The sequence below is a fragment of the Tamandua tetradactyla genome, chromosome 5 (genome assembly GCF_023851605.1).
Source record: "Tamandua tetradactyla isolate mTamTet1 chromosome 5, mTamTet1.pri, whole genome shotgun sequence".
Taxonomy (NCBI): domain Eukaryota; kingdom Metazoa; phylum Chordata; class Mammalia; order Pilosa; family Myrmecophagidae; genus Tamandua; species Tamandua tetradactyla.
Window position 1 is genome coordinate 7592398 of NC_135331.1, and position 22261 is coordinate 7614658.

Here is a 22261-nt window from a genome sequence, read left to right on the forward strand (position 1 = left end):
TTACTGGGTCTGTGCCCTTTTGCACATCCCAGACCCCATGATGCCCCTTTCCTCGGCACAGTCCCTGCCTGGCCCTGGTATAATTGGTGGGGGGAGTCTGTTTTCACCCCTCCCTACTTCCAGCCCAGGAGCCTCTCCCTGTGGTCCCCCCACCCCCAGCCTGGCACTCCAAGAGCACCTGGAGGCTTCAGGTCACTGGAGCAGTTGTTCATTGTCTGGAGCTCCTGGCCACGGGGGCCATGGGCTTTTCTGTGATTCTTGATCTCTGCCCCTACATTAAACACTTACTGATCAGTCCTGCCCCCCCATCTTGCCCGGGGGTTTCCTTGAATGTCCTCTGTGGGTCCATATTGGTGCATTATCGGTGCAGCTGATAAAAAGTGAATTCTTTTTGCGCCTTGGCGTGGGTATTTGGGTGGCTTGTGGGGGGGCGTCTGCTGGTTTCCTGCATTTAAAGGCCCTTGTGGAGTGGGTGGGCTCCCCACTGGAGGCTGTGGGGGCTGCTACCAATGCAGCAGACACATTGGTCCTTGATCACGTGGGGTGGCTGAGCTCTTCTCTGGACCTCATGCATTCCTCAGTGGTCCTGCGGGCCCTGCATGTGTGGGGGCGGGGTGGGGGTGAAGGGAGGAGGTGTTTCCGGCAGCTGCACAGCTGTGAATGCACTTGCCAGATGTTGATGGTACAGGGAAGTCTGTGGGAATCTAGGGGCTGCACCTCCACTCTGGTGAGGTGCCTCCTTCACGAGGGGAGGGGGGGTGGGGAGGGGACTATAGACCCTGGGCCGAGAGGGTCTTCACACCTGGCCTGGGCTGTCTGTGGGAGTGTAGTGTCCTGGAGCCCATCAGAAGGAGCAGAAGTTTTGGGTCAGCCACCTCCCTGTGCCCAGTCCCTTCTAAACCCTCTAGCCTGGATTGGAGGCAGCTGCCCAGTAGGGGCTCCATATATCAGACATTTCTGGGGGATGGGAATTGTGAGTCACCCTTTGGCCCTGGGGCCTTCAGAGGAGGGGGTTGGAGCCTTGGCCATGGCCTTGGCCTTGGCCATGAGGATCTGCCAGGGGTTGGATGCCCTTGGGAACCACAGTCTGTTTTAATGGGGGCAGCTTAGGCATTGGAGGCAGCACAGAGCAACAGAAGCCCAGCTCCGGCCCTTTGCTGGCAATCAGGGTGGTCTCCCTGTAGGCAGTGTGTTTCTGTGACCTGTGTATGCTTCTTGTGATTGGTTATTCTCATACAGGCGGTGAAATGTACAAAGACCCAGGAAGCTGAGCTCCTTGTCTGTTAGAAGCCCAGGCTCCTTGGATAAGACAATCCACCCACCCTCTAGCGTCCTCACCTTGTGCCTGGAGGACACTCTGAACCCTGAAGAGCTTGGGGCTCATTACTGCTGCCTCACTCTGGAGGCAGCCTCTTTCCTGTTGCCCATGCCCCAGGGCATGGGGTTAAGCAGCCTGCCCAGAGTCACACAGCTGGTGCCCACGCCCCCCTCTCCTGCCGCCCAGAAGTCAGCCTCTTCTCTGGGTTTTCTTCTCCCCCTCCTTGCCTCTGCAGAGAAAATTGCTGTTTGGAAGGCCAGATGGAGGAGCTAGGTCTAATGGAAAACACGTCCCTCCTGGGGCGCCCAGAACTTAATGAGGAAGAGCCAGGGAAAATCAGGCGTAATGTTTGTAAAATACCCAGGGGGGAGGGCCGCTTCACTCGTCAAGGGTTTTCGTGCAGAACCCTGAGAGCGTGGTGTGCAGGCAGGATTTGTCATGGCTCTGCTTTATCTCCCTCTCTTCCTTTTAAAATTAAAAGAAAAAAATGGGAGCCAAGGAGGAAGCGATTCCGAGCAGACCGGCTGTGGTAGGGGAGGCAGGGCCGGGTGGCCAAGCTGGTGGCAACCCAGCAGGCACACATGTACCTATTAGCCTGCAATCAGAAATGGGCCACTCTGACCAATGCCACTTCCCTTCCTGCTGCTTTAGGACTGGGGATGGGTGTGACCTTGGCAAGGGAGTCTCAGTTTTCTGATCTGTCAAAGGGGCTAATCATGGTGGTTGTGAGCCTTGTGTGTATTGTCATTCGTAGCTGAGGTAGAACCTGCCAATGCCGAGGGGTATACATGGGGCCTAGAGGGGCTTGATGAAGAATCTAGGAGAGTCGGGGGGTTGATGGAGGTTCTCCCAGTTGCTGAGGCTGCTTTTAAGGTAGGTGAGGGGTGGGGTAGGTGCTGGGGGTCTGTTTTGCTCCAAGCCTCTGTTTTTCCCTGGAGAGTTGGTACAGGATATACTATTTGGAGGTCTTTCACACATGCTCCTTCTGCCAGACTACTCAGTAGAGGTTCTGTCCTGGGCCCCTGTCATCACTGTGGAACCTGATGCTCTTTTCCTCATTTGCTGCTGTGTGTTTGTCCCCTGTGGGGCCTGAGGGAAGCTGCCCACCTCTCTAGATGCCTGAACCATAAGGACTTGGGAAATGTGGGCTTAGGAAAGGCTCAGGAAATGTGGCATTGGTACTCATGTGCTCAGGAGTTGTGGCCTTGGGAATTGTGGATGCAGGAAAACATGGCCTCAGGAAACATGGTCTGGGGAATTATGAACTCAGGAAATGTGGCACCAGGAATTGTGGCCTCTGGAAATGTGGCCTTGGGAATTATGGCCTCAGGAAGTGTGGTCTTGTGAATTGTGGACTCAGGCAACATGAACTAGAGAACTGTGGCCTCAAGAAACATGGTCTTAGGAATTGTCTTTGGGTATCCTGGACTCAGGAAACGTGGCCTTGGGAATTGTGGACTCAAGAAACATGGCATCGGGAATCATGAGTGTAGATGAAACACTGTGAGGTCCAGCTGTGAGCTTGAGCCTCTAGCCTGGGATGTGAGCTTGGCCATGTGACATCAGCATGCTGTGTGACCTTACTCATGTTCCCTACCCACTTTGGCTCTCAGTTTCCCTACCTACTAGAGGGGGTGTTGAGTAAGATGCCATCTGGCCAAGGTTTCAGGGCTGGGGAGGGCAGCTCTTCTCCGTGTGAGACTTGGCAGGGCTCAAGTCACCCTTCTGGAAAGCCTGTTAATCTCTCCATCTTTAGGGGGTCTCCCTGGTCCTGTTGTGAAACCTTCCAAGGTAGGGCCTCCCTCTGCCATCATGTGGTTAGTTAACTTCCTTGCACCCCCTTTTTTCCACCTGCAGAGAGAGGACAGTGATGGTAACAACTGCCTAGCCTCGCTGTGGGTGGTCACCTCCTTTCGATGAGCTGGCAGCTGAGTAGAGCTTTTTTTCCATGGGACTTCTTCCAACCACCCCCTGACGGTGATGCCAAGCCCAAGGTCATATGGTTACATAAGCAACAGGGATAAGATTTGAACCTGGGTTGGCCTCACTCTGCAGTGGAAACCCTTTGGGATGGTTGAGCAGTTGAGTCTCTAGGGTTTGGGCACCTCCTTTGCACCCACTGCACACCTAATCCCAGGTGGGGCTCGGGTGTTGGCAAGGAGCTTGGTCTTCTGTGGAGATGAGCCAGAGAAGAGGTGGTCACGGAACCTGGAGTTCAGTCCATGTGAGTGGCAGGGAGAGAGCATTATGGGAAGTCAGTTGGGGTTGGGGTCCAGGGAGGTTTGCAGAAGGTGGTGGTGGAGGCAGGAGGTGCAAGGCTGGATTGGGCAGAACGAGGTGAACAGAACCTGCCATCACTGAATCTCATCAGCCAGGCATCCAGCGGCCAGGCAGTGGACATAAATAAAGGTAGCTGGTCAAGGGGAAGTGTGTCCAGCCAGTGTGGGAGCCCCTGTCCGCCTTCAGCTGCTTGTGGCTCTGTGGGGACAGAGCCTCAGTTTTGAGAGAAGCCAGAAATTGGGGCTTTCCTGTGAAATCCCTCCTTAGAATGCCTCTGCTAAGATGGTATCTGGGGCTTGATTGAGCTGAGCAGAGAGAGGGAAGCCACTCCTGGGGAAAACCTCCCAGCTGGTAGCAGATGTGGTACCTGACCCAGCATCTGGGTGCAGAGAAAACTCAGTTTCTCTGGCTGTTGCCTGGCTGGTGTGGCGTGGTGTGAGGGGTTCGATGCTGCTCTGAGGCGGTAAATCCTTGCCCCGCTGCAGGGAGGGTGTTTCCGAGGCTGAGTCTGTCCAGCTTCCCTCTCTTCCTCCCCCTCTCGGGGGAGGCTTTTGCTTGAAGAGGAGATGTGGTGTCCTAGGGGAGGCTGGGCTGGGAGACCCTGATTCGATTCTGGAGTTTGCCCAGTTGGCTGGACCTTGGGGAGCAGCTGTGCCTGCCTGGGATTTGTGGGGTGAACGTGCTGATCCATGGCCCTCACCATGGCTGGCAAGGAGCATGTGGGAAGCCCTGGGGATATTCGTGGAATGAAGGTACACGTGACTATGGGGATTGGTTTAAAATGTGAGGCCCAAACCCTGGAAAGTGGAGCAGTGGTAGACCTTCCCCCTCTCTCCTTTCCTCCTTCCTCCCCTCTCCCTCCTTCCCTCCCCCTCTCTCCTTCCCTTCCCCCTCCATGCATTTTTTTTTTCTTTTTTATGTGGGCAGGCACTGGAAATTGAACCTGGACTCTGGCGTGGCAGGCAAGAACTCTGCCTGCTGAGCCACTGTGGTCCATCCTCCTCCAAGCATTTCTGTGCCAATCCTCACCCCCTCCATCTATCCCTCCATCCCCCATCTGCCTGTCCATCCCTCCATCCATCCATGGAATTTTCTTTCATTTATCCATTTTCTATTCCTACATTATCGATCCATCCATCCTCCATTTTTTCTGCGTCCATTCATTATTCATCCACCCATCCCGCCTTCATCTGTTTGTCTATTTTCTACCCCTTCTATACCCATGATTCTCCATCCTTCCTTCATCCATGTATCCTCATTCTACTCTCTCCCCATCCCTCTGTCTCATCCCTGGATGGGCAGTTCACCTGGGGGCCCAGGCCCTCCCTAGCTGTCAGCTTTGCGTGGGCTGCTTTCCTATGACTTGTTCCCTGTTGTGGCCCCGGTGCCTGTTTCAGCACCTGCATAGCACAGATGCCCAGATCATTTTCTGGTTGATGGAAATGGGATGGAGACCAGGAGTTTGGGTTGGATTCGTCTTGCCTGGTCCCAACCTGGGGAGTGGGCAGGTCTCATCCCTGTGGACAGCACTTGCAGGTGATCCTCGGCCACTCTAGACCTCTGACCTTCGGGCAGAGCCAAGGACAGGCTGTGGTTGGGTAATGGGCTCCTCCATAGGCCTTTCTGTGGGCAAGGGGCGGAGGCCAGTCTTCTCCCACCAATCTGCCTGGGTGTGAGGGTGAGGCATGCTTCTCAGGACCCCAGTGACTGGTGGCCTCAGTGGTGTTAAGGCTGCAGTTGGGCCCTGCTACCGACACCGAGCACACAAAGCCTGCATTGATTGCTCTTTGACAAAAGAGAGCACAGCTAAAATTTCCTTTTAATACAAAGACCCTAGGGTGGGCTTGAAATAGGAGACTGTGCACATCACTCCTGCTCAAAGCACTGCAATGACGTCCTTCCCACCTCTCTTGGAGTAAAAGCGTGAGTCCTAAAAGCCCTGCATGACCTCACAACCCCTGTGCCTTAGCTTTGACCACCCTCACCCTCGCTTACTCCACCCAGTCATACTACTCATAACACCAGGCACCACCCCACCATAGGGCCTTTGTACTTACTGTCCCCTCTGCCTGAAACACCCTCCCCCAGGCATCTACAACCTTCATCCACCCATCTGCTCATCCCTCCTTTCTCCCTCCATCATCATCCATCCATCCTTTTTTCATCTGTCATCTGTCCATCCATCCACCCACCCATCCTTCATTCCTCTACCTATTCTTCCTTCCTGTAAAATCCATCCATCATGCATGCATGCATGCATCCATCCATCCATCCACCCATCCATTATTCCAACTGTCCATCTACCCATCCATTATTCCATCCTTCCTTCCTTCCTTCCTTCCTTCCTTCCTTCCTCCCTTCCTTCCTTCCTCCCTCCCTTCCTTAATGCCTTTACTTAAATGACATCCTCTAGAGGCCTTCCCTGACCATTCATATTGAAATACATCCCCCTCTCCACTTTCCCTGCCTAACCTTCTTCTGGTTTTGTTTTTCTTCACTGTACTAACCTTGTAACGTCTTATAAGTCCTTTTTTCTCCCCCACTAGAATGTCGGCTCCATGAGTGCAGGGATTTGCGGTCTGTTAATCACTGCTGTGTCCCCAACAGCTGTCACACAGTAGGTGCTTGCAAATTGAGGCTGACTCAGGGAGAAGCGAGTGCTGTGACAGGGAGCAGGATTCTGTCTTTGCCCTGTTTACGTTTGCCTTGGAAGCACCTCTGGATGGGTGGGTGGGGTTCACCCATGTTGCGTCCCATGGGGCCTTCTGTGCCTCACTTGAAAGCTGGACCCCTGAGCACATGCCTGGTCCAGGAGTCTCTAAAGGTGGCCATCAAATCTTTGGCTGGTTCCTTAATTTTTACAGCATGCCGAAAACTAGAAACACAAAGTGTAAACAGTCAGATTAATTCTAGCAGGAGTTTCGGCAACATTTTCATTTCACATCCCAGAATTGCTTCTTTCTCAAGTGCTCCCTGGGTGGCCTTTCCTGTCTCCTTGGCCAGGTTGGCTGGTGTGTTTTTGTTCAGCAAATGTTTGTCAAATGCCTACTGTGTGCCAAGCACCGTGCCTGTCTTTGAGGATTCAGTGATGGAAAAAACAAATATTTATTGAGCACTTACTGTATACTAGGCAGCACGGCACTTGCAGGAAATTCAGCAGTGAACATAACAAATATTTGTCAAGGACCTACTGTGTGCCACAGACCATTCTAAGTGCTTGGAGAGGCAATGGTGAGCTAGACTGCCGGGACCCCTGACCATCCCAGGACATTCTGATGAGCAAGTGTGAGTGTGTGTGTGTGTGTGTGTGTGTGTGTGTGTGTGTGTGTGTACGAGTGCTGTGGAGGCTGTGGGTGTCTGCCTGGCAGGCTGACTTTTTATTTGGAAGCTTCCGCACCTACCACTGGTTCCAGTATCAGTGCCCACTGGGTCCAAGAAAATTGTAGGCCTTTCATCTTGGATGCTAAGCCTCTCAGCCTCTTTTCCACAGTTCCTGGCCCCCCAACAAGTACGTCCCCCTCCTTCCCATTCTCCAAGACCAGGCCAGCCTGGCCCTAACTCCCACTCTCCTCACAACATGGACATCAGTGGAATGTGCCCCCGTGCAACTGGGGCCAGTCTGTGTGCAGTGGGAGAGGGATAGGGGTGCAGGAAGCTCTGCAGAAGCTTTCAGGCCCCCAGGAAGATGCCTTCTGCCCATGGAGCAGGGGGCAGATGCAGGCATGGCAGTTTATGGTGACATCATTGCTTTGTTGGCACATGCCTCTGCCGGACAGATTCATTCATTCATTCACTCATCAAAGATGTGTTGAGCGCCTGCTTTGGCCCTGGGCTGAGGTTGGCCTTGGGGATGCAGCAGGGAGCAGCGCCAGTTGTACCGCAGCGAGCTCTTTCTTGTGTCTGAATGAGCCCCCACGATGTTGTGCAGGTGGGAATAGGGAGTGTAGGGTTGGCAGAACTGTCAGACCCCGCAGCCCACAGGACTCTCCCTAGGCAGGTGAGCGCCCACTGCTGCAGGGACTTCCTCCTGGGTGGGTGTGGGAAAGGGCAGCTCATGAGGTGTCAGCACTGCGCAGTGGAGGATGGGTAGGATGCTCCCCTGGGCCATTTGTGGAGTGTGTGGCCTGTCTTTGGACTGCTCAGTGGGGCCAGGAGGGTGCCTGGGCTGTGGTTTTGTGTCTTGGACACGGAGAGGTGCGGTTGAGCCTCTCGTGTCCCCGGCTGGGGCTTTGAGTCTCAGAAATGGCCCCTGGGGAAAGTGGAAACCCTGTCTCTCTCATGCGAGGCCTGACCTTGCCCCACTGCGTCCCCGAAGTTTACCAGGCACTGAGTGCCGGCCAGTGGAATAGGAACTCTCATCTCCTCCCACTGCAGCCGAGGAAACTGAGGTCCAGAGCCATGAGGCCCTTCACCCGAGCCGGTGCATGGAGGTCCCAGGCAGCTGTGGGCTGTTGTCTCCTTCCCCCTTCACACCATCTGCCCACATCCCACCCCAGCCCACCAGCATCCTCTCTCGCTTGGATACTTGCAGTAGCCTCCCAGGTCTCCCTGTTTCACAGGGCATACTTGGAAGACACCCTAACCCTTAGCCGTCTCCTCGCCCTGCCATGCTCCTGTTGCCTGCCTCCGCCTCCCTCTCCAGGTGTGACCCTGCCTCCCCAACCCACGAAATGTGTCCCACATGCGGTGCCAAGTCTTCCTTCTGTGCCCTGGTGACCTCTTCCCCTCTGCCCGAGCCTACTCTCCTTCTCCCCCTATCCCCCTGGCTCTCTCTCATCCTCATGGAGGGGTTTTCCCTGCTGTCCTCTTCCTCTCTCCAAGGCTGAGTTAGACTTGAACTTCTGGAACCTCTTGTTCTTCTTTCTCAACCATAGTCACTGCCCCCTTCTGCCCTGCTGGGACCCTGAGACCCTCCAGGGCCTGGCTTTGCCTCCTCGCTCACACCGAATCCTCAGCAGCAAGGGTGGGTTCAGCGGGCTGTGGGAGCCCCATGTGTCTGTAGGTGCATGACTGCTGACTACTGTCCCTGGCCCCCAAAACAAATGAACCCCATGGTGATCCGGGACCTGTCGGGGCCTGGTTTCCCAACCTGCCAGACCAGATGCCTGAGACCCACATGTTGCCAGCAGGTCTCCTACATCCTGCCCACCCCTGTCTTTGGCACTCACCTCCAGGCCTCTCTGGTGAAGAGTCTAAGCTTAATTTTTGTTTTTTGAGTTGGCCACAAATGTGGCTGAGGTTGGGAGGGGAGGAAGTTTGGTTTTTGAAGCTCGCAGTGAGTTGGGTAGGCAAGAGGTCTCCAAGTGATGGGCAGCAGGGGCTCCTGGGCCCATCTTGGTGGTGGGCATCCTGGGAGCAGGCAGCCAGCCAGGCCCTGGGCCTTGGCACAAGGAGGCACCCAGGGCTGTGGCCAGGGCTTCTCTAGGAGTGGTTTGGAAGGGTACAAACCCTCCCTGTCTGCCGGGGGCCATCTTGCGAGGCCTGCCACCCCCAGGTGACGTTTCATTAGGCAGAGGTGATTAAGACAGCTGTGGGCAAATTAGACTTCTTTGTGGGTTGCCTTACACAACTCAGAACTAAATGGTAATTTGGAAATTGCCCTTGGTGCGCTTGGAAGAGGTGCTCATGGCTTGAGACCCCTCGCTGCTCATTTCCTTGGAGGGCTGGAAGAATTGCTTAGAACCTATAGGGATATAGGGAGGATGAAATAGATTTTGCTCAGCTGTGTGAGATGAGCAGGGCTTTGACACAAGCTAGAGCCAGGGGAATCCTGGGAATGGAGTACAGTCCCTGCAGCAACACCTGCCCTCTTCGAAGGCTAGTTTCCAGTCTCTGTGCTGCAGAACAGCTGCCACCTCACCCTCGTTGGGGCTAGGCAGGGCAACTCTGCCTTCTCACCTAATAGCATTTTTGTATCTGGGATGTTGATCCTTCATTGGTGCTACTAGTAATAGTAGTAAGAATAGTCGCTCCTCTCTGCTGAGCATGTACTATGTGTGTGACACCTGATGGATGCTTTCTTAGGGTGTAGTGCGCACTCGTGGGATGCTTTTAGGGAATATGCCCAAGTAAATGCCTAAGTAAAGGCACTTAGAAGTATGCCTAAGTAAAGAAAAGTGACTTGCTTTGAAGAAAACTCTTAAGTAAATGATAGGACTTTTATGACTGAGGGTAGGCAAGTGTGTCCACAATAGTGAGGTGATCTGGGAATGTTGGTGCTTGGGAAACACCGAGTATGTTCATCATTATCATGTTGACCCTGCAGTACAGGGACTGTTATTGCCCCATTTTGCAGATGTTGAAACTGAGGTTCAGAGAAGGAAAGTGATTTTCCATAAGCCACTTGGCTCAGAGACAGTGGAGCCAGGACTTTATCCTGTGCTCATAAAATTGACATGGTACATCCTGCCTTGGTGCCTGGGAAAAATCCTTATGGGTAGCCTCCTGTGGTGGTTGTAGGTGCATCAGGCTTGGCTTTAGAATCTCTTGGCTGCTTAGTGTTTGAAGGCTTGACAGCACTCAATGGAAGCATCGCCTCCTCTGTGACTCCTTCCTCCCCCACGTGCATTGGAGCTCTTGGTGACAAGTGGCAGAAACCCATCTTGGGCACACAGAAGGAATGCCTCAGCTCCCTTAAATGAGACGAGCAGGCTGTGATCCGCTGTCACCAGGACCCTCCAGCTCTGCCTTCTTGTCGGCAGTCTTTATTCCCAGTCAGGCTCCTGCTATGCGGTGGCCCTGAGAACTCCAGGCTTTTGTCTTCCCAGCCCACTTGCCCAGCAGAGAGAGCACTTTTCTGGTTCTTTCAGCAAAACACCCAAGATTGACTCTTGGACTCAGATTGTGTCACATGCCCATCCCCTAGCCAATCAGTGATCTGGGGGGAAGCTGTAGGGATCTGATTGGCCAGGCCTGCATCATGTAACCATTCCTGGAGCCTGGGAAGGGAGAAGTGGCTCCTAAAAGGAAAGTCGAGTTGATAACAGCAGAAGAAAGGGGTAGGATGGGGTGGGGGGTTCAGTCAGGGCCCCAGGTTGGTGGGGAGGGCTCTCATTTCCCCTCAACTACCCTGACCCTGATCGTTTCTCCCAATATTCCTCCACATCAGACCAATGGTGAGATTACCAGTAGAGTGTGCAGGGTGTCTGCCGCCCAGGAGAAGGACAACTCTTAGTTTCTGGGCAGGGAGATGAGGGTCAGTCACCATGATGAAATTGCAGGGAGCTTGGGGTGGGAGTGAGGGTGCGATGTTCTAGTGAGCGAATGCACTGACAGAGGGAGCCCCAGGGAATTCTCTTTACCCACTCCGGCCCCTTTAACCACATGAGGCCTACCTTCAGCCCTCCAGCACATGGGCATCTTCAGGTGGTGGGCCCCATGGTATCATCTTGGAATGGGTGATGGGCATGCCATTTCTGAGTGGCTGGTGAGGGGCAGGTGTAGATATGGGCAGATGCTGAGCTAACATTGGACTCTGAATCAGGGCATGGGTGGGGAGCTAGGAGCAACTCCAGGCAGATGGAATAGAGTAGAGGTTGGCAGAGATATGGGAGAAGGATTCTGGGGAGGCTGGGGATTCTGGAAGCTTCTTGGCAAAGGTGGTCTCCCTTGGCTCCGTACTGAGACATGAGCCCTTCTTCTTGCCTGGTCTCAGTTTTCCCACCTGAAAAACTGATCTTGGCCAGTTTCTTGAGACTCTTTCCAGTGGGGACACAGTGGTTCCTCTCCGGTGGGAGGCCCTGTTTCCCATCCCCAGGAGTGATTGGGCACCCTCTAGCTCAGAATGCAGGGCCCAGCGGGCTCTCGTCCAGGCCAGCAGCAGTTCCTCCCGTGTGACTCTTCACTTCTATTTTAGTTTCCCAGCTTCTAAAACAAATACCATACAGCAGGTTGACTTAACAACAGAAACATTTCAGCTCACGGTTTCAGAGGTTGCAAGGCTGGCTTCCTCCCAGGTGGGTGTCTTCTGGTGCACAGCAGTCCCTGGGGTTCCTTGGCTTTTCTGTCACATGGCAGGATCCATGGCAGCATCTTCTCCTTTCTATTCTGGGTTCTATTGATCTCCAGTTTCTTGCTGCTTCCTGTGTGGCTTCTCTGTCCCTCCATGTGACTTTTGCTCTGTTTATAAAGGACTCTAGTAATCTGGATTAAAGCCCAGCCTGATTCAGTGAGACCACACCTTAACCAGAGGAAAGCTTCAGGTGATCCAATTTATGATGGGTCCCCACCCATGAGAATGTGGACCAAGACCATATCCACACTGGGGTGCACGACTCAATCCATCACAGCTTCCCAGTGCCCCCCTTCCCTTCCAAGGTCACGTCTGTGCCAAATTGCCATCTGTCCTGCTCCCACGTCATAGAGTGTCCCTCCTGTAGTGGGCAACAGGGAGGCCTGGGCAGGCCTGGCCTTGCCCAGGGCCATGGTGACCCATGTTTCCACCTGAGCCAACTCTGCTTATGACTTGCTGAAGATACTTGTGTGACCCTCCCTGCTGGCTGGGCCTCTGGACAGGCCTGGTGGCTGCGTGCCCGAGCTGCCAGGTGCTTTCAGAGAACTTTGTCCCGGTGGCTTGGAAACCCACTCCCCCCCCCTGCCCCGAGGACGTGGGGTGAGGTTGGGTGGGCCAAGTGGCTCTTGGGAGACATCCAGCCCATGGGGAGGGCAGTGCCCACGGAAGTTTGGTCTCCTATGCCCGCTGGGAGAGGGCCAAGGAGTACAGTGGGGGATACACTCGTTCCTTAGGTGGCTTGTAGGGCAGCTGCTGGGCCAGTGGGATTTGCCTTGTAGATTGGAGGGGCTTTGAATGCCACCCTGCGCCTCCTTTTGCTCGATAGTGGACAGGGAGCGTGCTGGCAGGTGCCAAAATGCCCCTGAATGCTCCAGTTGTCCACCCTCTGATCCTGTTTCTGTTCTCTTCTTTGCTCACAGGTCCTTTCTGACAGGGCAGCCCTCCAGTGGACGATGACGGCTGGCTTTTAATCCTAGGTGGTGATTGAGAGAGTGCCTGCCGGGACCCACCAGACCCCCGGACACCGCCACCATGTCGGGGTCCACACAGCCCGTGGCACAGACGTGGCGGGCTGCTGAGCCCCGCTACCCGCCTCATGGCCTTTCCTACCCGGTGCAGATTGCTCGGCCCCACACGGTAAGGGGGTGACAGGACTGTGCCTGGGATCCACCTTCGCTGCCCCCGCTTCTGTTCCCCACGATCCCCGACCCCTTCCTGCTGGGAGCCACGGGGAGCCACAGGGAGCCACGGGGAGCGGCGGGATGCCTGAGCTGGTAGAATCCTGTAGGCCTCATTTAAAGCTGGGAAGATGGAGCCCTGGAGCCAGGCCCAACTGGGGTCCCTGACTCTCAGAGATGGTTCGACGACTCTGTTGCTCTCTCTTGCACGCCAGTGGTATTCACCCACCAAAAAAAGCACCTGCTGTATACACATTCCTTGCAGTCCTGCCTTATTTGGGCTGGTCTTCTTTTAGAACTTGGGTGGCTTCCTCCAGGCACTCCAGTACCTCCCCCCATACCCAGATCCTCTCCCCATGGTCCCTGTCTTTATCCCTGTGATGTGGCTCATGGCTTGAAGACAGCAGGGCCCACCCCAGTCCTGCCTCTGAATTCCTGATTTGAGGGTGCCAAGGCGATAGTTCTACTCACTGGGGAGCTTCCCCCTTCTCAGCTTCTTGGGCTGCTGCCTGCACATGTGTCCCGGATTGGCCCCTTTCAGCTGTAATCTTTCCTCACCTGGTCCTGAGCAGTAGCCTCATGTCCTCTCTTCACCTCTCGCTTTTGGCCGAGCTGTGAGGATGGGCCTCTGGTTCTGCTCTGTTGGGGTTTCTTGGTACCTCCTGAGCTATGGCCCTGGGTGCTTCCTTCCCAGAGGACTCCCAGGGCCGTGGGTGGGGAGGTGGGACCGGGAAGCTCTGCCAGCGCAGGAGGGCAGAAGCTGGCTCTGCTGGCCTGTGTGTGCGTGTGTCTGTCCTGCTTGGCTGCTGCGGTCCCTCCACGTGAGAGGCAGAGAGGAAACGTGTGGGAGGGCATTTCCATAAGTGAGTGGGACATTTTTGCATTTGAACTCACTGGCCCAGCTTGGGAGAGCCCCAGAGACAAGGGCCCCCCCGGATGCTGTTTAGAGCTGGCTGCAACTAATGGGAGCACTGTTGGGAGATGGTTGCCCTGGATGGATTCACTGCATTCTCACAATGACCAGTGAAACAGCAGCTTGCTTTATCATCCCCACTTTGCAGATGAGGACATTGAGGCTGGGAGAGATGAAACAGTGGTCCCTGATTAAACAGCTGCCAGAAGGCAAGCTCCTGGCACCGTGGCAGCCTGGCTGCAGCATCGGAGATCTGAGCCCTGTGTCATCAGGCCTTTATTGGACACCAACTGTGTGCCCAGGGCTGAGGAATATGCCCCTGGGAACAAATTAACATTTATTGTGATTATCATCCTTAGCATCATCATCAACAACAAAAATAAGAGCTTTTATTGAGTGCTGACTTAGGTAAAGGCTTGGTGTTCAATGCCCTTTATGCATAAAGTTTTACATTATCTTCCTAATCACCCTGTAGTGGGTACTAGGATTCTCTCATTTTATAGTCGAGGAAATGTTTTATAGGTGAGGAAACGGGGCACGCTGATTAACCTCTCTGAGCCTCAGTTTAGCCTCCATGAAATGGGGAAGCAGGAGGGCCCACCTCTCGATTCCAGTGAGGATCAACAGGAGGTGATGATCTGTGGAAGGCTTCTAGAGCAGCACCTGGGAACAGGCAGCCACTGTGCTGCTTGCTGTTGTTAACTGTTACTGCAGCTGCTCCCTGGGGGCCGCTGGCTGCCTCTTGTTTCTCTTCCTCTCCTTGCTGGGCTCCTACTCCTCTCCTACCTCCTGCCTGAAGGCCAGCCCTGGGGGGCCCTTGGAGCTCCTCCAGCCCCTCCCACCTCCCCTCCTGCCTTTTCCCCAGTTGGGCCCTCTCCCCATCCTCTGAGGTCACCTCCGTCTTCCCCTTGTGCTGTTGGTGATGCAGGATGGGCTGGACAGGACCAAGTGGTCACCACCCCCTCCAGGCAGGGAGGCCACACCGGGTGCCTGGCCACCACTGGAAGGAGTGTTTCTGCCCATGTGGACAGTGGCAGAACCCGGGGCTGCCCAGGTTGGGTAGGGGGCAGCACTTAACCCCTGCCTGTCTCCTGAAAGGCAGGAACAAGTATTCTGGGGCCCCTGGGGGTCTCGCTGCTGGGTGTATGTGCCCTGGGCTGGAGTCACTTTTCCTGTGGCTGCTTTGAGGTGAGCACTGGGGTGATAAAGAGACCCCACTGGTGATCCCACACCCCCAACCCTCCTTCTAGTCCATCTGATGTGCAGGGGGCCAGATGCCTCCTTTTTCTTGAGCTCCTTAAATCTTTGACAGATGGAGGGCAGAGAAAGGGGAAATCAAGGCACAGAAAGACAAACACCCCACCTGGGGGCACAGCTCCGAGGATGAGTCAGCAGTGGGCATGCAGTGTCCTGCTTCCTTGGGTACTAGCCGGGGTGGGGGCTGCCCCTCCAGGAACCAAGGCAGGGAGCCTGGTTTTAGGTGACCCCCACACATGCCCCTATAGACTTGGCTCCCGGGTTGGCACCCCTGTCCGCAGAGGCCTCTGACAGCTTTCCTTGATGGCAGGTCCCCCAGAGCCTGAAAGAACTGCCACTTGGGCTCTGAGTCCCTGTTGGCCCCCACCTAGCTAAGCACACTGGGCTGCTCACATCACCCTTGGCACCAGCTTGGCTTGTCCACCTGCAGCAGGGATGCCACAGCGCTTTCATCTGAGCCCTAGTGGGGGCTGCCCAGGGACAGGAGAGCCGGAAGCTGGGCCCTGGCTCCTCTGGGCTGAGGAACGCCATTGGCAGGGGAGGGGAGGAGGGAGCACATCCCTGCCACCCCAGCCACAGAGACACTCCACCCAGGCCCCTGCTTTAACAGTCCCCTGTATCTGGATCCAGCCTTTTGGTTCTAGTGCCGATGCCCCTGCGCCTCTGTCCTAGGGGACTCAGGCACCACTCCCTTTGTGGGGCCCAGCCAAGGAGGCACCCGCCCGGATTCCCTTTCCAGGAAATTGCCTATTGCTCGAGGGGAGTTTGAAGGGTGCAGTTGTTTGTTTTTTGTTTTTTTTGTTTTGTATGGGTGGGCACAGGGAATCGAACCTGGGTCTCTGGCATGGTAGGAGAGAACCCTGCCTGCTGAGCCACTGTGGCCCACCTTGAGCGGTGCAGTTTTAAGGGCAGCATCATTTCCAGCTTCGTAGGCCCTATGGCTGGAGCCAGGCTCCCAGAGGCCTCTGATTGGTAGGTGCTTTTCCTGCCCCCGGTGGACCAGTGTGGGGTGGGGGGTCTGGCTGCTATCAGGGCCTGGCTGGGTCCGGGGAGGGAGGCAGCTCATTCTCCCTTGTGCCTCTCAGAACTTCCCCTTCTCCTTCCTGTGTTGCCCCAGCCAGTCACTTGTCGTTTCTGTGCCTCAGTTTCCTCCTATTTACTTGGGGCTGCTCACATGCCCGCCTCATGGGAGAGTTTTAGGATCAGGTTAGTGGCCGTATAGAAGCATTTGGGGTGGGCAGTTTGTGAGTGTTGGCAGTTACGGTTCACCACCGTGGTCTATCAGTAATGGTGTCGTGTGACCGTTTCCCCTGCTCTGGGGTGGACTGGGAGGATTTTAGCCTGGGAGTATTCAGGCTCATGTGACCACCATGAGCCCCCCTTCACCCCTCCATGCGCCAGTTCCTCTCTTGGGTCACCCCCATTCTTGCCTTCCTGTTGAGCTTTCATACACCTTCGTGTATGCGGGGGGAGCCCCTGGACACCCAAACATGGCTACTAAGTTTCTCCCCACAGTAAGGATTTCCCATGAACTCATCTTGCGTGGCTGTGAAACAGGGAAGCTAAGGCTGGGGAGTGTGTGTACAGGGTCTCCCACAGCCCTCCACCCTGGGGCCTCCCACAGTGCTGCCTGCTTCTCTTCCTGCCCCTGCTGGCAGTTGTCAGCACCATCTTGCCGACGACCTCTCCCAAGGGATTGGACTGCCTACCTCTTTGCCTCTTTGCTCATTTTGCTTTTATGCAGAAGAGAGTGAGGTTGGGGGAGAGAATTTTCTCCCTGGCAGACTGCAAGGCGTGCTGATTTCTGCTCACACCTCTGAATGTGTGTGTGTGCAAGAGATCTTTGCCTGGCAGCCTCCCTGGTGGGAGCCTAGAGGCTTCCCCTCCCTCCTATCTTTTTCCTTCTCCTCCGCAACCCCCATTTGGCGAGGGCCCATGCCCTGGGCCTTGAGCCACACACCATGAGGTGTGGGAGAAGGCTCAGCCTTCTTTGCCTTCTGGAAGCTGGCCCCAGTCTTGGGGGAAGTCCACCAGAGAGTTAAGGAGGATTAACTTACAGAGGTACAGAGGCCTTCCATCTGGGCCAGGCATCCATTCCAGAGACGAAGAAACTGAAGTACAGAGGCTTCAAGTGACAGGTACAAACCAAGGCCTACAGGCTTGAGGCCTGTGACTTCTTATTTGTGCATCAGGCTGCCCAGGGTGAGGGGTGGGGGTCTCCCTCAAAGTTACCATCCCCTGGGGTTGGCAGGGTCCCTGCTGATCCCAGACACTCACCTTCTGTAGCTTCTGGGCTCCCAGACTCTGATCTGTTTGCTTTGTAGGGTCTGGAACTGATACAGTCTTAACAAATCTACTTGGTGCCATCTCTTCTTTGCAAAAATAACTGCTGGGAAAAAAAAACAAAGAAAAAACTGTCCAGCAAAAGAAATACTGAAACTTTTTAGAAAACAGGGAAAAATTAAGAACGAATGCCAAGAAGAAAATAACTAACTTTCAATCCCATTCTCTCCTGTCCTTTACCATGTCAGACATCAATAATTGATTACCACATACTGTGTCACTGAATGTTCCAGGCAGACAGAACTAATCAGTTGGGATCATGTGTGAAACCTGTCTTGTTTCCTTGTTTGAAAGGCTCGTTTTTGTTTTTAATGTTTTAGTATTTCTGAAATCAGAGTATAGATGACAGTTGGGATACATTTAATTTGTTATTGTTTGGTTTTCCCCAGGATAATAACAGATGTCATTTTATTAAGGGAGGGATTTTCCTGAGGTTTGTCCTCCTGCCTTTGATCTGTGCTTATGGATGTGTCGACTTTTAAAAGAAAGACCCAACATGTACCTCCTAGGTTGGATGTTTAGAAAACTGTATTGTGGTGACATATAACATAAAATTTGCCATTTTCACCATTTTTAAGCATATATTTCAGTGGCATTCATTACGTGTACAGTGTCATCACCGCCATCCCTTACCATGACCATGCCATTCCCTCAAACAGAAACTATGTTCCCATTAAGCTGCATCTCCTCATTCTCCCTCCCCCTTGCCCCTGGGAACCTCTGATCTACTTTCTGTCTCCTAGAATTTGCGTATTCAAGATATGTCCTGCAGGTGGTATGTGGCCTTTTGTGTCTGGCTTCTCCCACTCGGCTTATATTCTTTCCAGGGCTCCTTCAGGTTGTAGGTAGAATCAGAACTCTGTTCCTTTTCATGGCAGAGTAATACTCCATTGCATGGCCAGACCACATTTTATCCATTCCTCTGCTGATGGACGGCGATTTGTTTTGAAACCTGGACCTTCCTCATTTTGCCGCCTGTCTCACGTGTGATGTTATGCCTTTCCACTCACATGCCAGCCCTATTTATTCCCCCACTTCCCTCTTGATAGACATGTAGGTGGAGCATTTTTCCTGCTTTCGTTTTACACATTTCTGTTTCTACAGATAGTAGCTGAATCCTTGTTGTGCTGCATTTTCCAAGTTGATCCCCCTGGCTTGGGGAAATTGAGGCTTAGACAGCTTCTTCAGCTTGTCCGAATTCATGTAGCTGGGCCACAGTGGGGCTGGGTTAGGTGAGGGTCCTGTTCCGGCTGCAGTGGGGCTGGGGCAGGGGCTGCTGTCCATGGACTGTCCAGAGCCTCTGGTTGTGCTGTGCCCGGTGCACTCACCGGCTGCTTCCCGTCTCGTTGCAGGACGTTGGGCTGTTGGAGTATCAGCACCACGCCCGGGACTACTCCTCGCACCTGTCGCCCGGCTCTATCATCCAGCCCCAGAGGAGAAGGCCCTCCCTGCTGTCCGAGTTCCAGCCCGGGAATGAGAGGTGAGGAGAGATCGTGGATTGCTCACCCACAGAGCTGCTACCTGAGGTTCCTGTGGAGGCCAGACTTGTAGAGGATGGCGTGCTGGCCACGTGGCAGTCCTTGTCCTGGTGTGGCCCCTGCCTTAGGGCAAGGACACGGGATGGGCAGAGCTGATGCCTGGGCCTTGGACCACCAGCCATGGCCCCTTGGTAGGCCCTGTGTTGGGGGGAGAACACCAAGTTGGGGGCCAGAGCTGGGTGGGGGAGGGGGGTGTCTGTGGGGGTGTTACAGAGAAACATTCTAGGGGAGCTGCCTACCAGGAGGTGTATTCGGAGCAACTGGCCTATGTGCAGGTGGGGCTGGCTGGCAGGTCTGCACTCCATAGGGCAGCCCTGGTGGACACTCAGGCAGGAGCAGTTCCTGCCATTTCAGGGCAGAATTTCTTCTCTTAGAAACCTCGGTTTTTGCTCTTACCTGTTGGGATGACCCACCCCCACTCCCACCCCACCACTGTGGTGGAGGGTCACCTCCTATGAGTAAGGTCGGCTGATGGCCCCTCACCCTCAACTACAAGCACCTGCTCAGCACCACCCAGGTGGTGTTGGATGAAGTAAGCAGTTGCTGTCGCCTTGCCATGTTGATGCAATGGAGTGCCCACTGCTTCCCTGCCCTCCCCCCTTTCCTCCAGGTTCTTTTCCCATCCTGCATCCCGCAGCTGGCAGGAGAAGGTGCAGAGCATTTTCCCTATGGGAAAGGAATGAGAAAAGGTGGCAGGTAGAGACCTTAGTGAGGGGGGCCGGGGCTGAACAGGGCCCCGAGGTGCTTGAGACAGTGAGCACATAAGAGCTAAGGCGCAGAGCACTTAACCCATGCTGGACCATTCCGGGTGATGGGCACAAGGCGGCCACAGAACAGGCAGGCCTGGCCACCTGGAGGAGATGCCCTGTAAACGACACCCAGGATTGCTCCAGCTGTGGCAGGTACCATTAAAGGGGTCACAGGGGTGACATGTCGACCAATGGGCAGGGTGGGAGAGGGTCTCTGGTGGAGCTGGTGGCCAGGACAGACACTGGGAGGAGGGATGCTTGGCTGCTGAGGAGCCTGGCCCTGGGGGAGCTGGGGAAGTGCCTTTACACAGCAGAGAAGCAGCACGTGCCCAGGCCCGGAGGTGGGAGTGGGCTTGGTGTGTTGCAGGAAGGCATGGAGGCCGGGGGCCTGGAGTGGGTGAGCAAGGGGGCGGGTTGGGAGAGGAGGGGGCAAGTAGGCAGGGGCCAGGCTCTGTGGGTGCTTTACCCTGACTGAGAGGAGAGCGAGGGGGGGCGGGTTGTAAGCTGGGGTGGGCCAGGATAGAATTTCCATTCTAAGATCCCCCAGGCTGCGTGCAGGGAGGATTGCAGGGGAAGCTGCTCCATGGGCCCCCGCACCCTCGGTGCCTCCAGGTGGAGTGAGTATTGAGAGAGGGCACCAGTGGTCCTGTGTGGATTCTCGACCCTAATGGCCACCCTCCCATGGACTCAGAGGTTTGACGGTGGGAGGTACTGTGCTCACAGGTGCTCTGAGTGGGCAGCATCTGTGGGCATCTTTCTGGAACCTCTGCTGCTCCCTGCCCAGCACTGCAGGGCTAAGGCCTCGGTGGGGGCCGGGGGAGGCACCCTTGGAGAGCGGAGCTGGCGGGTGTTGACAGAGGTAGAGGGGCCATCAGCTCAGGGAGGCTGGGCAGAGTGGGAGCTGCAACCCTCGGGGCCCAGCCTGGCAGACCTCAGGCTGCGGGGGCCTTGGGAGGGGAACTTCCACTTTGGGGGCTTCTATGGCCCTTCGTGGATGCTTTGGCTCAGTCTTTGCCTGCCAGCCCCGGGCCAGAGGCCCCTTTAGACAGCAACAGTGATCTCAGGGGTAGTGGTTGTTGGGGTGCCTGCTCCCCTGCCTCCTGCCAGCAGTGCAGGCTCCAGGTCCCTGGCCCATCTGAGCCTCAGTTTCTCCCTCTGTAAAATGGGACAAAGCTGTGTGTTGTGGGGTGGCTCATAGAGAGAATGGTGCAAAGACAGGTCAGTGGGCCATGTGCCCTCGGCCAGGCGGGGACGGTGAAGGCGACAGGGTGGGAGTGGGGAGCCACCACCTCATGCTGTAACCAGGCAGCCACGTGAGTGAGATGGGCAGATCACTTGGCTTTCTGGAGAGGTTGGGCATGTTTGCTTTAATACGAAACTCTCCATGTATTTGCAGATTGGCAGTGAATTTGGATTTTAAAGGCCTTCTAGCAGAGCTGGTCTAGGGGACAGATTTTGGCCTCGGGCTCTCAGGGTATAAGTTCTGGGGCCATTTGGTCAAGTCCTTTCTCCCTCCTCCAGGAGCTTTAGCTGGGGACGTTTGAGCTGTGGGATTCGTGCCCCCTTCTCAGTGAGAATGCTGAGGCCCCCAGGCTAGAGGCCAGTCCGTGTTAACTCAGCCAGGACGGGGGCTTAGGGTCAGGCCTGGGCCTCTCCGTGCTGCCAGAAATCCTTGGAGGTGTCCTAGGGCTGCAGCAGGAGGCTACGGAGGGGAGGCCATGCCACAAGGGGAGGCCACGGATGGGGAAGCCACAGCTGCAGTTCTCTTGGGAGCAGGTAGGGCTGCTAGACTTAGTTGGGCGGGAGCACCTGGAGGTTCAGGAGGAGCCACATTGGGTGTTCTTGGGGCTTTGCCCTATTTACCTGCATGCTTCCTGCCAAGCACCTTGCACCTGCAGATCTCCAGGTCCTACGTGGATGGGACGGAGGCTTGTGGTTCGGCTTTGGAAAGAGCCAGGTGTGACAGCCTTCCAGGGCAGCAAGCACAGAGGGTGGTGGCCTTGTTCACGTGGTGGGTGGTGGGTTTAAGTCAGTCTTCACACACTGATGGGGCACCTGCTGAGTGCCAAGCCTCGGAATTCGGTGCTGAACCGAACGGATGAATGACCCTGCCCTTGCGAGCTGGCATTCTGGGTTGGGGGGCATCCAGCACACATGTACGGCATGACGAGCACATCTAGGGGCTGGGAAGGAAAAGAGAACCGGGCAGCTGGTGGGGGGTATGACCTCCCCGAGGAGGAAGAGGGAAGTAGCCTGATAGGAGGCAAGTGCAAAGGCCCAGAGGCAGGAATGCGGTTGTCAGAGTGCTGTGCCTGACAAGTGTTATCTGCCTGGTGGGTGATAAGGGAATGGCGGCCCACGTGCTTCAATTATCTGCCATCTGCCCACAGTGCTTCTTCAACCCCGCTGTGCACACAAATCACCCTGGGATCTTGTCTAGATCAGGAGGTCTGGGCTGGGGCTCAGAGTCTGTTTCTGCCAGTTCCAGGAGGGGACGATGTGCTGGCACTGGGACCACCCTGTGTGGCAAGGGAGCAGAATATCACCGAGGGGGTTCCATTGTCAGCACTGCTGCAACCTTTTCCTGTAAATGCAGTCAGTGAGTGTTGGCGGAAAGGAGGCAAGGCTGGGTCTGGGACCCACCCTGCAGTGTGGCCTTGGGTTGCAGGCTCTT

At 55.2% G+C, this 22261-nt stretch overlaps 1 protein-coding gene across 18 annotated transcripts in view; it reads left to right on the forward strand.

Annotated features, from left to right (window-relative positions):
- The window catches only part of NCOR2 (nuclear receptor corepressor 2), a 320600-nt gene that overhangs the window by 157510 nt on the left and 140829 nt on the right, over positions 1–22261 (forward strand). For all 18 annotated transcript variants that reach the window (XR_013175504.1, XM_077159574.1, XM_077159582.1 and 15 more), the window contains 2 exons: positions 12530–12746; positions 18653–18780. Coding sequence is in view for 17 of the 18 variants with exons in the window: in XM_077159574.1 (XP_077015689.1) it covers positions 12642–12746; positions 18653–18780 (233 nt within the window). In the remaining variant the exon portion in view is untranslated. The remainder of the gene's footprint in view (positions 1–12529; positions 12747–18652; positions 18781–22261) is intronic.